Source organism: Protopterus annectens, chromosome 10.part0, assembly GCF_019279795.1.
Source record: "Protopterus annectens isolate FY-2018-M chromosome 10.part0, PAN1.0, whole genome shotgun sequence".
Lineage (NCBI taxonomy): Eukaryota > Metazoa > Chordata > Ceratodontiformes > Protopteridae > Protopterus > Protopterus annectens.
This window is the reverse complement of record NC_056744.1, coordinates 53,933,496-53,950,959: the sequence shown is the minus strand read 5'-3', so window position 1 is coordinate 53,950,959 and position 17,464 is coordinate 53,933,496. Positions and strand designations below refer to the sequence as shown.

The 17,464-nt window shown below is 40.3% G+C and overlaps 1 protein-coding gene across 1 annotated transcript in view; it reads left to right on the top strand.

Annotated features, from left to right (window-relative positions):
* Positions 1-17,464, top strand: part of HEXD (hexosaminidase D) — a 651,835-nt gene that overhangs the window by 149,370 nt on the left and 485,001 nt on the right. Inside the window, exons 4-5 of the mRNA XM_044085015.1 lie at positions 8,494-8,603; positions 10,680-10,767. Coding sequence (XP_043940950.1) covers positions 8,494-8,603; positions 10,680-10,767 — 198 coding nt within the window. The remainder of the gene's footprint in view (positions 1-8,493; positions 8,604-10,679; positions 10,768-17,464) is intronic.

Here is a 17,464-nt window from a genome sequence, read left to right as displayed (position 1 = left end):
TTCTAATCAATAATACATATTCTTCTAAATGGAAACAATATTTAATCTCGTTAGCATGGGACTCTTCTAATAAACTAAACATTCAAAAAACACTAATGTTAAATAATCCTATTTTGTGGATATTTAAAAGATATCTTTACAATACAATCATCTAAGTTAAATAAGTCAAATTATTTGCTACTCCTCCTAAAAACATTTAGGAACTTTATTTTCAAAACATGGATTTTTTCCTTCTTTTCCCAATTGCTTTTACTCGAGGTATATTAACCACGATAGATAATACAAAAATGCTATTATTCAAAGAGAAACATCTTATTTATTGGTCTCAATTAATAGACAAAGATAGGATAAAGTCTCTTGAACTAAAATTTGAATATGACATAGACTCTAACTCATGGCTATGTATACAGGAATGTGGACGATATATTATAAATAATTTGGAATCAATTCCCTTACATTTAGCATATCCATTACGTAAAATAATTTTATTTTTGACTACACTTATTCAAAATATAAACACTGACAAAAGCAAATTAGCACATATAAACAAAATACTTAGAAATGATACAAATTTTCACACTGATAAATATTGGGAATATTTCAATATAATTAATAACTATGTTCCTAAAGATCAAGACAAAATATATTGGAATCAGCCTACTACACTACATCTTCCCTAAAGTGGAAGTTATACACCTGGAAATATATGCATAGATCCTTTATAACACCACACATTCTAAATAAATTCAATAAGAACATCAATGATTGTTGGAGATGCAAAGACGTATTAAAAGCTGACTGGTCTCATATGTTCTATGACTGCATACTTCTACAAAATACTGGGAAGATATAAATAGTTTTCTTCAAGGTTTATTTACAGATAATTTCTTAATTTCTAAATCTTTAATTATATTTAACACTCCAATACATCAAAGTGTTAAAAGACCTAAATATACATTAATATGGACTATTTTAGCAGTAGCAAGAAACATAATAACAATTAACTGGATATCAGAAACTTCCCCTACGTTTCAAGAATTCAAAAACCTTCTTACTGAAGTTTGCAGTCTGGAATTTTTGACCATTAAGTCAAGAACTAATAGAAACATGTCTAGAATTAATATGTGGAAAAATTTATTAGACTTGCTAGAAAATTATTGATTGTATATGAACTAACCAATAATTTAGTTTGATATTTATGTGAACGTCATTTGTAAATAGTTATGTTGTTTGTTAGATATAGAATGATTGTGTTTTTTTTCTTTTTTCTTTTTTGAATATTGTTAAAAAAATGGAACACTTTATGTAATTTATTTCTTTATTCAAATTTTAATAAAAATATTTTTTGAAAAAGGACTTAGAGGAAGTTATATTAATGAGAAGGCATTGATACAGCAAAAATATTCATGTTCAATTAAACAAATGTGAGAGAGAGAGAGGTTATTAAGGCAAAGATAGGGTGTTAAATTAGAAGGGAATAGATTAATCCTTAAGCAAAGTATATTGAAGGTGAGCTAATGGAGGTACAGAATGAGAAAATGTGATACTTAACAAACAAGAGGTAGTAGTAATTAAAAAAATGTGGATTTTTGAAGATTTGTATGCATAGAAACAGATTATACAAGCTGCAGAAGGTGGGTTTAAAACATTTATAAACAGTGGATATACCTTAGCAAACATTTATAAACAGACAGTGGATATACCTTAGCAAATCGATTATTATCAAGGAGGCTTAAAAAAGCAAAAAGAGATAAAGGATTGAGTCTGACCAAGGGAAGGTGGTATTTATTATACATTTTATAGTAAACTGAGCAAGGAAGAACTGAGATGTTTTCATAAAGTAAAATCTGAGCGGCTTAATTCATATCATCAAAAGAAATGTCTAGAAGTATTATAAGACTTACTTGGAAGAAGGGTGATAAGAAATTATCAAGTAAATGGAAACCCATATCAATAAGTAATGCGGATTATAAACTAACCATGCTAATTTTTCAAATAAGATTTTGTCCTTGTACTGTGGTATCATTCTGGGTGATGGCAGGATGCTACTCAGGGCTAGGGTCATACCTGCCTGGACTACATGAAAAGAGACATGGAGGAGCTTTCTGATCTTGTAGCCCAGGCAGATATGACCCTACCCCCGAGTAGCTTCCTGCCATCACCCAGAATGATACCACAGTACAAGGACAAAATGATTGACTTCAACAATTGGCTAAGCTTCTGGTGTCATTCTAAGGAGATCCAGTATCTGTCTGCCTGGGATGACACGATCAACAAACCATGATGCTTTGCCAGAGATGGCCTGCACCTGTCGCCCTTGGGATTCCGGATACTGGCTAAGACTCTTGCCACCCCTATAGTGCCTTTTTTAGGCAAGATTCAAATGACAAATTCATCACTGTAACAGGTACAAGCAAGCAAAATCTGAGGGTAATGCTACTCAATGCTAAAAGTCTAAACCTCAAAATGCACTCACTCGAGGCACTCCTTAAAATGGAGAACATCGACATCTGTGCAGTGACAGAGACTTGGTTCAAGGCTCCAGAAAGCACCCCTGCATTACCAGGCTATAATTCATACCACACCTTTCGGCCACCTAACTTGGACCGAAGCACTAAAGGCGCAGAGGCGTGCCCATATTCATTAAGGATATCCACACCTCCAGGCTAGTTGCTCAGCATAATGCATCTGAGATTATCCAAGTGCAACTTACTCTGGGCAAGACTGCAATGCAAATTGTAGCTTGCTACAGATCCCCCACCATGCCCCAGGATTCCCACTCTTCATTTCTTGATACACTGGAAAATATTAGGGTACAACCTAATACCCTAATAATAGGCAATTTCAACTACCCCACCATTAACTGGGAAAACTACTCGTATACCAACTCTTGTGCTCAACATTTTCTGGAATTCATAAATTCCGATACCTTGTATCAACTTATCCACACCCCCACCAGAGGCAGCAATATCCTAGACCTGGTCATTACCAACATGGGCAACTGGTGTTCCACACCAGAGGTCAGTTCCTCGTTGGTCAGATCCGACCACAAGCAAATCACCCTAGACATCCACATCCCAGCCCCACCTCCCATTAGGGAAACCACCGTAAAAAATTTCTCCAAAGCCAACTTCACACTTCTTAAGACAGAAGTGGCAAACTTCACGACACCCATGCTGAAGGACAATAGAGATACGACTGCTGAATCCTGTACAATTGCACTTTATAAGCACTTACATGAGTGCATGGATCGTGCAATCCCTAACAGAACCAAGATGCTATCCTCCAAAAAAGGAAGTCAATGTGGTGGTCCCCTGCTATAAACAAACTCTACAACAGAAGAAAGAAACTGTTGCAAAAAAGAGTAAAATCCCATGATTGGAGGAACTCCGTGGTCAACCTCAGTAAGAAGCTGAGATCCCTCATAAAATCCTCCAAAGCTAGTTATGAAAACAAAATCGCCACTGATTCTAAAGACATCCACAAAGCATTCTATAGCTATGTCAAGTATCTCACTGGCAACACTCAGATCTGCTCTGAGTTGCAGCACAATGGCACTAAATATACAGAACCAACTGATATTGCCAACATCCTGGCAGATAGGTTCAGTGCTAACTTTACCCCTCTCTCATCCCCTAAAGGGCCCATCTCTATACCGGAAGAATTCAAAGTACCTGTAATCACGGCTGCACAGGTAAAAAACACACTCTCCAAAGCCAAGGACACAGCATCCATGGGACCTGACAGCATCCTAGGCTGCGTTCTACATGAACTACAGAACGAACTGGCAACCCACCTAAGTACCATGTTCAATCATAGCCTCACCTTAGGCTTTGTGCCCACTGAATGGCACACATCAACGGTTATCTCGCTCCACAAAGGGAGAGCCACCACGGACCCTGGGAACTACCGCCCCATTAGCCTGACGAGCCTGGTCTGCAAGGCTATGGAGCGTATCATCATGGAACTTATAAAAAATTACATTGGTAATCTCCAAACTCTGGGCCCTACCCAGTTCAGGTTTGTAAAAGGCAGATCATGTCTCCTAAACCTGATAGACTTCTTTGAAGTGGTCACCAAAGCTGTAGATGAGGGTAAGGTGTTACACACAGCCTATCTAGATCTCTCCAAGGCTTTCGACACCATCCCCCACTCTGGAATTATAGACAAACTCACTAAACTAGGTATAAATCCCTATGTCACAAGATGGGTTGCCAACTGGCTCACTGACTGAACCCACATTGTGAAAGTAGCAGACTCTAAATCCAACTTCAGACCAGTGACAAGTGGTTCAGTCCTAGGTCCTCTCCTGTTTGGTATCTACTTCTCTGAAGTACAGGCTAACACAGAAGGTCTTTGGCTGACAAAGTTTACAGATGACTGCAAACTAGGAGCCATAATCAAACCTCCTAACGATGTGGACATCCTACAAAAGGGCCTCACTGAGACAGATGCCTGGTGTCAAAGCCTTGGCCTCAAGCTCAATGCCAAAAAGTGCATTGTCATCCCTTTTGGTAAAAACTCTGTACCCATGAACTACCACATAGGCGGTAGTCTACTTAACACCGAAAGTGTGATAAGAGACCTTGGGACACAGGTGGACAGTAGTCTCTCCTTTGATGATCACATCGCCACAGTAGTCAGGAAATCCTTCTACGTTGCACACCTCATCACAAAAGGTTTCTCATCCAGGAAAAAAAGAGGTCATTGTTCCCCTCTACTCATCACTCATTAGACCCATTATAGAGTACAACGCCCCTTTTGCTATATACCTCACAAGACATCTACAACTGGAAAGGCCACAGAAATACCTCACAAAGAGGATTACCGGCCTCAAACAGATGCCCTATGCAGATCGTCTCAAAAAACTCCAGCTTTACTCTGTCGCATATCACCTACTCAGAGGCGATCTCTGCCTAGCATACAAAACTATGTCAAACCCAGAGCTGTTGGACATGCTCCATGTAAAGAAATCCCAATCCCTTCGAGCTACATGCTCTAGGGGCCTAAACCTTGTCACCACAATAAACAGAACATGCTGAAGGGTTAGATTCCTGTCTCAGAGACTTCCCATACTCTGGAACAAACTACCTATCTATATCAAACAAAGCTCCTCATTAGCGTGGGTTTCCTCCGAGTGCTCCGGTTTCCACCCACATCCTAAAGACATGCTGCAGGTGGATTGGACACTCTAAATTGGCCCTAGGTGTGTGTGCGTGTGTGTGCCTTCTGTGGAAGGTTGGGCGCCTGGCTGGCAACTCGACACTGTAAAACTCCACTGTCAATCATGAGCGGACAAGGTGATCCGCTGTGGCGACTCCTAACAGGGAAAAGCCGAAAGAAGAAGAAGCTAGATTTAATGTTGGTAATTTAACACAGGATGAGAAGATGGCAGGCCAAGAGAAGAACAATGCCAGGTTTGTTACTAATCAGACTGATAAAGGGGGCACAATTGTCAGCCAAGATACGTGTGAATACCTTGAGACATTAGGGGCATGTTATTGGTGAAATGTGTTACCATTTTGTAAATACATCTGTATTTAGTTGAAAAAAGACCTTGTCCTGCAAAATGCCTTAAATTTTAATCAGTCATAAAACTATATCCCCAATGTTAGGCAAATGTTAGGCAAAAAGTAATTAGAACGCATTTAGGAAAGGAAGTGTCTATTGTCAGTAAAGATCACTCAACGGCTTTTGAACAAGATAACCAGGCACTGACAACTTTGGAATTCTGTCTGAGGACTCAGCATATAGAAGAAAATAAAAAAGAAAGAAAAGACGACATTCACAACCAATAACAAGGAAGAAAAAGAAACTAATGTCTATAAAGGAAAAGGAGTACTTACTAAAAAAGACACTGCTTTGTTGTGTAACATACTGATTACATGACTTTCTAACATTTTTTCTACCAGAAAACCTTCAGTCTACAGAAAAAGGCATAATATTTTCAAAAGAGAGGGTAAAAAAAAAAGAGGCCATGGGCAGGCGAAGAGGGAGAAATCAAAATTGGAAGGATTGAAGAACATTCTGTAAGAAAAAAAGAGGATAAAGACAGAAGCTGCCAACATGGTTCAAGCTGTGGATGTACAAAGCCAGCTGAATGAGAATGATATGCTTGCAAGCGTAATAAGCACTAAAAACAGTGGGATTAATAAGACTAATAGGGATGAAGATCATGCCGTTGTAACAATTGCTAGAGCAGATATTACTGAATTAGAAGTTGACGATTCTTCAGATCTGGTCAGAAAAGATATTTCTGTAATTGGAGATTCAATTATTAGAGGAACTGATACTTACATTTGCAGAGAAGATAATGAACTTCAAATAGTGTTATGCTTGCCAGGAGCAAAACTGTGCAAAAGGCCTTGGAATGCCTTAATGTAAGGAAGTATGGATCTGTTTTTATTCATGTCAGTACAAATTATCTCATCCACAAGGGCTCTCTGCCTGTTTGTAGGGAACTTACAGCGCTTTTAAATAGCATAGCTTGTACACGTGTTAGGATGTATTTTTTTTCGATTCTCAGCTGGGGTGCCTTCTATGTGTTATCTGCATGTCCTCCCTGTGGGTTTCCTCCCACATCACAAAGACATGCTGTAGGTAGATTGGACACTCTAAATTGGCCCTAGGTGTGAGTGTGTGCCTTCTGTGGAAGGGTGGGCGCCGGGCTGGCAACTCGACACTGTAAAACTCCACTGCCAATCATGAGCGGACAGGTGATCTACTGGGGCGACCCCTAACCGGGAAAAAGCCGAAAGAAGAAGAAGAAGACACATAGAAAGGAGAGTCAGGTCACTGTGAATTAAAACAGCTTTTGAGTAAATGTCTTGTTTAAAAAAAATAGTAATTTGTAGAGCATCCAAGCCTAACTGTGGATACTTATGTGTTTAGACAGGATGGTGTGCACTTGTTAAGATCAAGGAAAAAAAAATTTTGGCAGATATTGTACAATATTTGACAAACACAAGGAGGCAGGATTTTTGCCAGGTTGAAAATTTAACATTTCACAGATATGAACATTTAATGCATCTCACATCTCTAGTGGTTGTTAATGCTAAGACTATTAATAAAGTTTTTATCAGAAAATTTGCTATATTCCCGTAAAATTAAATGAAACAGACCAGAAAAAAAAACCTGAAGACCAGCAAAACAGTTTAATAGAACTATTAAATTGCTTTGTTGGCCTTTCATTTTTTCGGGTGTTTGAATGATGTTTTGAACTTAGATTGTTTCTGAAATATAAATGAAACAGATTTTTTATGTATTTGTTAATGCAGATATTTTCTTAATTTACTTATAGTCTGTACATTTTGTCTGTTTGTCTACATATACCTGTGGAAATTACTGTGTTTGGCAAAATATCAAGAGTTTTAAGCATGAAAATATTCTAGAACATTTATCAGTCATAAGGAGCTAAAGAAATAGTAATATTTTTGCATTAAAACTGGGTTTTAATATTAAATGTAGTATCATTGCACACATTTTTTAAATCCATCAAACTGTGTTGCATTCACACTATCTTTCAAACAGATGAAACAAAGTATGTGCTTTATACATCTGTCAGTGCAATAGAGTGCATCAGTATTTTGTGGTACTAAGGTACCATCTAATAACAATTTTGTAGCATGACAGTTGTAGTTATATATATATATATATATATATATATATATATATATATATATATATATATATATAAAAACTAAACTCCAATGGATTGAAAATACGCTAGATGGATGCTCCCATATTTATTAGTGGAAGAGTTAACGTCTTCATGTACAGAGTGTTTTGCAGTTGCTGCTTATCTTGCCGTTTTGGGGCTATGAGTAGTGATTCATTTGAGTGATGTTAATCAAGCACCGGACCTCAGGAAATGCTCTGTAACGTTTGTGCCAACTGCTACACAGTTAATAAAACAGTGTTTGATGATGATGCAGTGTGCTGTGTCATCTCTGCTTTTTAGATCTTTGTGAGAAATGCATCAACAGTGGAAGAGAGCAATGATTAGCTAGTTGCAGAGAAATAATTTAATATTATGCCTAGATGTAACAATGGCTGTAGCTTTGTACTGGATGTCTTTTCCTCCAAGGGGCACTTCTCATGTAATTAGTCTCATATTGCTACAGATTTTGCTCTTTGTGTGAACAAGTGTAATGGCCAACATACTGCTGTAGACCTAATTTAAAGCTTTTGGTTTTCGAATCCGGCTTCTGGGAAAATGGATAAGACACCTGAAATATGGGAGCTATTTTAGGAAGATGGGTAATGCTATACTATAATTAGCAGGCATGGGCCATCTCCTTCCAGCAACCCACTTTTATAGTGTTAAACATGAACCAGTGTTGCCCCGTAAGTGCTGGCTTGTCATCTACTGGTAAGGTGAGTACCTTAAACACTTGTACTTTCTCTAATAGAGATAATAAATTTTGTGTAATAAGACATATAAAAGCATATGTTTACTGTATAATAACCATGTACTTGTGTTCTTTTCCGAAGATATTTCCCTTGTTTGCCCAACTTGGTGCCAGTGGTATTCTCATAGAGTATGAGGATATGTTTCCATATGGAGGAAAGCTTGAGGTCTTGAAATCAAAATATGCATATAGGTATGTCAAGTTGTTTTTTTAGTAGCATGCAACAATATTACTTTAGGCAACTACTTTACAAGACCATAAATAAACAAGAAAAGTTAAAGCAGCAGTCTGAAGTTTTAAAACTCCATTATTCAGTAACAGTTGTCACTGTTTACTCGCAATGTTTGGTTTTCTAGTTTGAGTCTCAGCTGGAGTGTCTTCCTTGTGGAGTCTGCACATCTTTACTTTGTGTTGTGATTTCCCTTGACATTCCAAAAGTACTATAAGTGTATTTGTATTCCTCCAAATTGCCGACAGGTGTACATGTCTGTGGATTTTTTGTGTTTTTGTTGTGTGCATGTGTGCATGCATCCATCCTGAAATGGCTCAATGTCCCTTTTGTCCCAATGTCCACTGTCGCTATCTTATGCCCAGTGAGTGCCAGGACAAGTTCTGACTTCCTCACAACCATGATTTGTATAAATAAATAAATGGAAGATGTTTGTTTTTCTTTCAGCTTTTCCTGGTTAGGGGTCACTACAGCGGAACTCCGGTCCGCTAATGATTGGCAGTAGATTTTTTACGGGTGCCGAGGTGACAGCTCGACGCCCAACCTTCAACGAAGGCACGCCCATTCTACGCATGTCTTTCGAATGCCATTCAACCGCGGGGAGGACATGCAGACTCCACACAGAAGGTGCTCCAGCCGAGAATTGCATGGGAGAACCTCTTGCTGTGAGGTAACAGCGCTACCACTGCACCACCACGGCTTATACTAAACAAATAAATGGAAGATAAATGAGTAAAATAAAAGCTCATTTGTAACCATCTGAAAATGTAATTTGTTACTGACATTTGTATAAAGCTGGGTCTTATGGTTTTGCAGTTAACACTGTAGCACCATAATATATTCTTGAGAGGCACACTACATAAAAAGTTTTGGTTTGTTTCCTCTTTTTTTACATGTTATTTGTTGATCTCTGTTTTCGAATGTTTGAAATTATTTATTTTTACATGTGTATTATCTGCATTTCTGTTTTGTGGATGCTGTCATTCTTTCAGTAGTATTTAAAAATGGCAGTTGTATAAAAGTTTGTCTTGATTCACCAAGTTAAAATTCAGTTCTAGTTATTTGCATCTCTGTGTTGTGTGGGGTGTGATGACTTAACAGAACATTGTACTTGTTACCAGTAATATTAATATCATTTACAAGCAGATTAGCCATGTAAATTCCCAGATTTGCAGTTGTTAGTGTCTATGCAGTGTAGCAAACTGAATTGTCAATAAAAGTAGTAAATTAAAAAAGTAACCAATTGCATGCTTTGATAAATTGGTAACTGTTAGTATGGCTCATCTTCTGACAGCTGCCCCCCCCGCCCAAGTTCCAGTTTTTTCTTCACCCTTTCTTTATATGAATAGCAGTGGGTAAGTGAGGTTCTTGGGGCCTATGTTATTCGTACTACAAATGGTGCTGCATTTTTAGGAACATCTTACCTTGAGGTTTCAGTTCATCCGTAACCAAGTAACCGTGTAGTGATGCAAAGCAACATTGGGATGAACGTCTGCTTTAAACTTGCTGATGTGGTCTGTCCAACCCAGAATTATTGATTAATAACATCTAGGCTTGACCTCCTCATAGGATCACTGTAGTATTACTATTTCCCCTCTGTTTAAGAGAGGTCATCTGGCTATTAGCCATGTATTCATTCTTCTCTCCCATCTGCCTTCCTAATCCAACTAACCTTTCAAAGCATCATCAACATGCACTTGGCACCCTTTACATTTTGACTGTACAGGATGTAGCTGTGTATAATCATATATGGTTAATTTTTAACATCTGTTTGCCCTTCACAAATGTAACTGCCTAGATTCTTAGTTGTGTTAGTTGTTATTTAATGCTTGACAACTGTTCAGAAATACAGTACCTATGTCATACTGCATAAATGTCATTTGTTTTCTAATGCAAGCAATTCAGTATGTGCTCTGATAATAAGAAATGTAAAGTAATATGTTACAAGTTTTAGCTTTGTTCTTAACGAAGATACTGATCGATATACAACCAATAAACAATTTTTACAAGCTTTTTTTTTTACTTGATTTTACATGCAGCCCATCTGAGATTAAAAGTATTTTACATTTGGCAAAATCAAACGGTCTGGAAGTGATTCCTTTGGTGCAAACATTTGGGCACATGGAGGTAAGCACATATAGTAAACATGTCATAAGCATGTTGCTTATATCGTTATCTCTCAGAACAGCTGTTTGTCAGTTTTGAGAAGAAAATTTTCCATCCCAGTGGGTTCTTCTTTGTAATTAATTCATAGCTGCTTAATGTTGTGATCTGATGTTGTCCATTTTGTTATTCCTCACAACAGGGTCTTAGGATCCAGCCATTCCAAATACTGTTGCTTTAAGTCTCAAGCTCCTCCCACTCCCACAGTGCCCTGCATGAGCCCTAACTCTTCAGATTTCGTTTACCGCCTTCCTGGATAGACATGATTGCCAAGAGTCTCGAGCTTTTTTCTAAGATAAGTTAAATTTTTGGTCTAATCTACTCTAGTTTCTTCTCTTTCCTTATATTCTAGTTATTCTATTATCATTTTAGCTCTTTCTTAACCTCTCCTCCCGACATAGCTTTGACATAGCTTTTTAGTAGGGTAGTTTTTCCTTCTTCCCACTCTTCTTTCCTGTACAGCTGTTGGCCGTTTCTTCCCCTTTTTCTTTATCTATACCAAAAAAATCCCAATATTTTTTCATTAATTGTCTTTTATTGTATTTTTCTGCAGTTGTACGGTTGTGTAGCTCTTTGTCCCCTTCTGCTAGTGTGTGTGTGTGTGTGTGTGTGTGTGTGTGTGTGTGTGTGTGTGTGTGTGTGTGTGTGTGTGTGCGTGCGTGCTTGGGCCGCTAGGTTTACCATGTTGGACAAACCTACGGGTTTTAAATGATCCACCTCTTGTGGGTGCAAAATCCTGAATTTGGATGCCCATGAGAGATGTGTCTACTGTTTGAATGCATCTCACTTCGACCAAGAGTGCGAGATGTGTGCGGGATTCAACCCCCATGCCTTAGCAGATCACTGCAAGAAACTGATTTTGAGAGGGCTTTTACCCTCATCTGGAGCTCAGACACCTGCTAAACCCAGCATGTCTAAAGAGCCCAAGAAGCATCCCCCGTCAGTCTCCCTTGGGAGGTTTGGCGTCGGCTCCAGAAAAACAACCAAAGCTGTTGGATCGGGCTTCTTCAGATCAAAGGAGGGCTTCCTCAGAGCATAAGAGCTCCTAGGATCCAACGTCCTGTTCACTGGATTTACCTTCACCTCATACCTGACCTGCTTTGGATCCTAAGACCTTGGATCCTAAGGCTCGGTTGGATCCAGCAGAAGTGGTCCTTATCCACAGTTTACCATCCCCATCCAAATCTTTCTTGGATCCAAAGGTATCTGATCTGACATCTAGGAGCCACACACCAAGGCATGAGAAATCCTCTTTTCCAGCCAGATCTTCCCATTTGGCGGTTTCTTCCAGGTCCTCTAGGGTTTCCCAATCTGAGATGGACAGGACAATGCGGAGTTTGCTCAAGGCTCAGCTCGAGATGGGACTTTTACAATCTCCAAACCATCTTGGATCCAGGAGTGCCCCATCACCTTTTATATCAGCTTCTCTCCCGATCTGACCACTCGCTTCAGAACCCCAAGATCCAGACACCTTGAGCTGAAGATGTTTTTTTCCTCTACTTTATCAGTGTCCTGGACTGACTCGGCTCTGAGGCACTCGGAGCAGAGTGGGTCTTGGACCAGAGGTGTTGGAGCTGACTCTGCGGGGATGGTTTTGGCTCTGACTTGGTCAGATCCATCTCTTTCCCTCATGGCTTTGGCTTTTGACACTTTGGGGGCAGTGCTGGTCTGAAGGCCGTGAATCCAGGGTGATCTCTTCCATTTCTCCTGAGACAATTTCAGCCTGGAGGAGTGAGGGAGAGAGAGAGCCCTTGGTTTGCCAGCCTTCCAGGTGGTAGAGAGGGCATTCTCTAGGCCTAGAGGTGCATCTCCTCCCCTCCTGAAACCTAGGCAGTTGATCCTGTCTACAGTCAGCCCGTTCAGGAGGTTCTCCAGCCCACCTTTCTGCAGGGGGCCCCTTTCTCTTCCAAATCCTTCCATGACTATCCCATAAAGGAGGTACATTGGAAAATGAAGTGCAAGAAGAAGCTCATAGTCTCCCCATTGAAGTCCTTGACTGAGGATACCGATTTTAATGAGAGAGAAGGATCCCATTGGTCTTCACCTAATGACATCTCCTTCGGAGATATGCTTGAGATCCTGAAACAAAAGGGTGGATAGTCTTCCCAAACTCCTCCTCCTGAGGAATTTGTATTTCTGGAGGCATTCAGGATGGGCCCATCTACCTCCTGGGTCACCCCACCGCAGACAAGCTTATCAATCTAGTCTCCTGCCAGGCTAGCAAGGCGCCAGACACCATGGAGCCTATCCCCATATGTGCCGACAAGTTTCTTAGCCATCCTCATTGGAGCAAGGGTATTTCAGTGGATGCCATTATAGTGCCAGTGACCACCTAGAAGGAGCTAGCAGAACAGAGCTCCTCTGTCCACCCCTCAAGCAAGAGGTCTCGGGCACTGGACAGACACATGAAGTGCATCTTTACCTCAGCAACCTTTGCACTGAGAGCACTTAACTGCTTGATGCACTTCACGTGTCTTCAGAGGGACTTGGTCAAGGAACTTACCAACTCTCTCTGAGTGCATGTCTGAGGATGACCTCACCAAGATATCTCCCCAGCTGTTGTCTCTTACTTCACTGTCCAATTCTTCAAAGAGGTTCATTTCTAGTGCTGCAGAAGGGACCTCTCAAGAAGCCAGATCAGGGATAGCCCTTAAGAGACACGTCTGGTTGTAGCTTTGTGGGTTTGCCGAACCATTTAAGGCATTTTCACCAATGCGCCCTTTGATGGGTCTTTCCTGTTCGAGCCATTGTTTAAGGAGACACTCACCCACAGCGAGCAAGAGGAAAAAACACTGTCTGCTATTGGTATCAAGTTTTCTTCCCCTCAGAGGCTTTATTCAAGCAACCAGCATAGCAGGAAGAAAATGTTGTTCAGAAAAATCTGAGTTCTTTCACAGACACTAATAAAGATCCCTCATTCAGAGGCAGAGGGTGAGGATGTAATTACAGATGTGCTGCCCTAGGGGCAGAGAGGATTCCCAAAATTAAGGCTTCAGAGAACCCTTCTCTGACCAGCTCTATCTGTACACCTAAAGCACTGCTCGGCTGTCCTTCTCTTGAGACATTTGGGGCAGACTTTCGTTGTACCCAGATGCCTGGACAAAACTAACAAATGATTCCTGGGTGCTAAACATAATTTCCAGAGGCTACTACATTCCCTTTTTCCTCCTTCCCCCACCTTCTTTAAAGAATTAGCCCAATGTTCCACCCAGTCAGAGTGAGCAGACCTTACAAGAAGTTCAAACACTTCTAGAAGAATGAGTCATCCAACAGGTCCCAACTGAACAGCAAGGATGCGGAACTTATTCACGCTTTTTTTTTGGTGCCATAAAAGACAGGGGACTTAAGGCCCATATTGGACCTGAGCAAACTCAATTTATATGTCCAGAAGTCCAAGTTCCACATGGTGACTCTTGAGTCCATTCTGCCATTGCTGCACCAGGACAATTGGATATGGTCAGTAGATCTCCAGGATGCGTACTATCATATAAAGATTGACAAGCGCTCCAGGAGATATTTGCGCTTCCATCTGGGAGCCAGTCATTACCAGTTCAGAGCACTACCCTTCGGACTCACCATAGCCCCCTGGGTGTTTAACAAATGTATGTCAGTAGTGGCAGCTCACCTTAGACTGCAAGGATTCCAGGTGTTTCTGTATTTTGATGATTGGCTGTCGACGGCACTATCGAGGCATCAACTGATTCTTGACACCCAGTACCTGTTACACATTTTCAGACATTTGGGAATAACAATAAACTTGGTTAAGTCACAATTGACACCTGTGCAGACATTAGAGTTTGTAGGGACACAGCTGAACAACATGCTTGCTGTCACACTGAGTGTCATCTCTGTGGCAACAAGTTCAAGTCCTACTGAATACACCCACACCCCTAGTAAGGTATGTTCTAACAGTGCTAGGTTCCATGTCACTGCCATACTCCTAGTTCCATTGGCAAGATTCTTCATGAGAGTACTTTAGTGGAAGTTGGCAGTTCAGTGGTCTATCCTGCACCATATTTTACACACTCCCATCAAGTTGGCCTCTAGATGCAGGTGTCATCTCCAATGCTGGTTTCTACTGGATGACCTGTATCTCGACAGACCTTTCCCTTCCACCCTGCTATAGCCACAGTGACCATGGATGTTTCCTTGTTGGGGTGGGGGTGGGGGGTCAATTCAAAGGAAAATTGGTCCAAAGCATGTGGCTCCAACAGAGACCAAATTGCACATAAATGTTCTAGAGATGAGAGCAGTCCTTCTGACTTTGCAAGCCTTCCAAGACTGCTTGCCTCTAGGAACGATAGCAATTCATTCAGCCAACATGTCAGTAGACTGGTATATCAACAAATGGGGGAACCTGATCTTATCCTGTATGCAGAGAGGCCATGAGAGTTTGGGAGTGGGCAATCTCTTCAAATCGCTGTCTTATTGCAATGCACATTTCCGGGAGACCAACATTCTAGCGGATAGACTCAGCAGATCTATTCTGACGTCAAACAAGTGGTCCCTTCACTTCAGTAAGTAGCAAATCAATTCTTCTGGCAATGGGCCCAGCCTTGCTGCAACCTCTTTGCATCTCCCCTGAATGCCAAATGCAGCAGGCACTTCACTCTGAGTCACCGAGGGATGCTCTGATTCATGATTGGTTTCCGGGTCTCCTATACACCTATCCCCTGATTTCATTAATTACAAAGATTTTTCAAAAAGCCAGCAGGTTAAAGAAAACTCTAATCTTCATTGCCCCTTTCTGGCCTTGTCAAATATAGTTCACCGCTCTTCAGTCTCAGGCCAAATATCCACCATGGATATTGGATCCCAGACAGGATCTGATTTCCCACACATCAGAACCCCAGCCCTCCAACATCAAGTCCCTAAGACTAATCACTTGGTTTCTTCACTTCCAGTGATTTTAAGAAAGTCTAGGCTGGCCTCTCCGGTACGTGAAATCATTCTCGCTTCTCAGAAACCCTCTTTCAAAAAAGTGTAGAATAGCAAATGGAAGAGATTTTCAGTTAGGGCATTGAAATGGGATATTAATCCTTTTACAGCTCCCGTCTCAGCTATTCTTCTTTTTCTAAGTTCTCTTTTTCAAGAGGGAGCCAGTTTTTCTACAGTTAAGTTACAACTGGTGGCCATTGCTAATTTTCATTTTCATTCCACAAATAATTCTGATGGATTGACTGCATCCGGACTGTGTAAAGCCTTTATGAAGGGAATTTTTCTACTCTGACTCCCGATTAAAGATCCTTCCCCTCCTTTGGGATCTGGTGTTGGTCCTGCAAGTTCTTACTCAAAAACCTTTTGAACTGGCTAGTTCCTGTGACATAAAATTTCTATCCTGGAAGACTGTTTTTCTTGTGGCCATTACTTTGGCCAGGAGGGTATCAGAATTACAGACCTTATCAAAGCCATCATATATTATCTTTTTTAAAGACAGTTTTTTTCAGGACAAACCCTTCTTTTTTGCCTAAAGTGGCCACAACAGCTAACATAAACCAGTCCATTCATCATTAGTTTGTAACCACTTATGCTCCACTCACTAGATCTTCATAGACTGTTGCATTTCTGTCTGCACAGGACAAAGGAACATAGAAAGTCTGAATGTTTATTTGTATCTTTTTCACGCAATGGGGTAGGCCAAGCAGTTTCAAAAGTATCCTTATCTAAATAGATTAAAAATTGTATATCTAAAATTTACCCCTTGAAAGGTTTAGAGTTGCCACATTCACCAATAGCTCATTCTACCAGGTCAGTTTTTACTACTTCTGTGTTTTCCACTAAAACCTCGATTGATGAAGTCTGTGCTGCAGCAACCTGGTCAAAATCACATACTTTTGTCTCACATTATAAGTTGGATATAGTGTCCAGAAACAGAGCATCTTTTGGTTCTGCATTGCTCAGGCATATCCTTCCATAGGGGCTGCCCAGGAATACAGTAGCTGAGGACTCTGACCCTATCATGAGGAATAATGAAATGGACAACATCAGATTTAGGAGTTATGTACTTACCATAACTTGGTATCTGTGTTGTCCTGTTTCATTATTTCTCACATCCCCACCCAGCCTTCCCCCCTCCTGAAAAGTCTAGAGGTACCAGGAGGATGTAGCGCTCCATAACCTTTATAGTCTGAGCTCCAGATTGGGGTGAGAGTAATCTGTGTATACATATGTTTTTGTAGAGTGTTTATTTTTTCTTTTCATGCTTTGAGTTGGCAAATTTGATATGAAGAGTTAGGGCTGGTGCAGGGGATTGTGGGAGTGGGAGGAACTCGAGACTTAAAGCAACATTCTTTGGAATGGCCGGATCAGATCTGATATTGGATCCTAAAACCCTGTCGTGAGGAATAATGAAATTGTACAACACAGATACCAAGTTATGGTAAATACACAATACCTAATTTCTTAAAATTATGACATACATGTCTTATTTTATTTGAAGGAGGTAACCAGGAAAGGATTGCTGAACCAGAGCTTATTTTGTCATGTGCAGGTTAAAATGGTATATTACAGTACAGTAAGAGCAGTAATGTATAGACATTTAACAGCAAGAATGTTGAACTGTTTTACATAAACATGACCATGAAATGTAGGTTTGCTGCATAAGTAGACATACAGGTTTATTACAAAGACAGTTATACATGAATTAAACACAGGCCAGGGA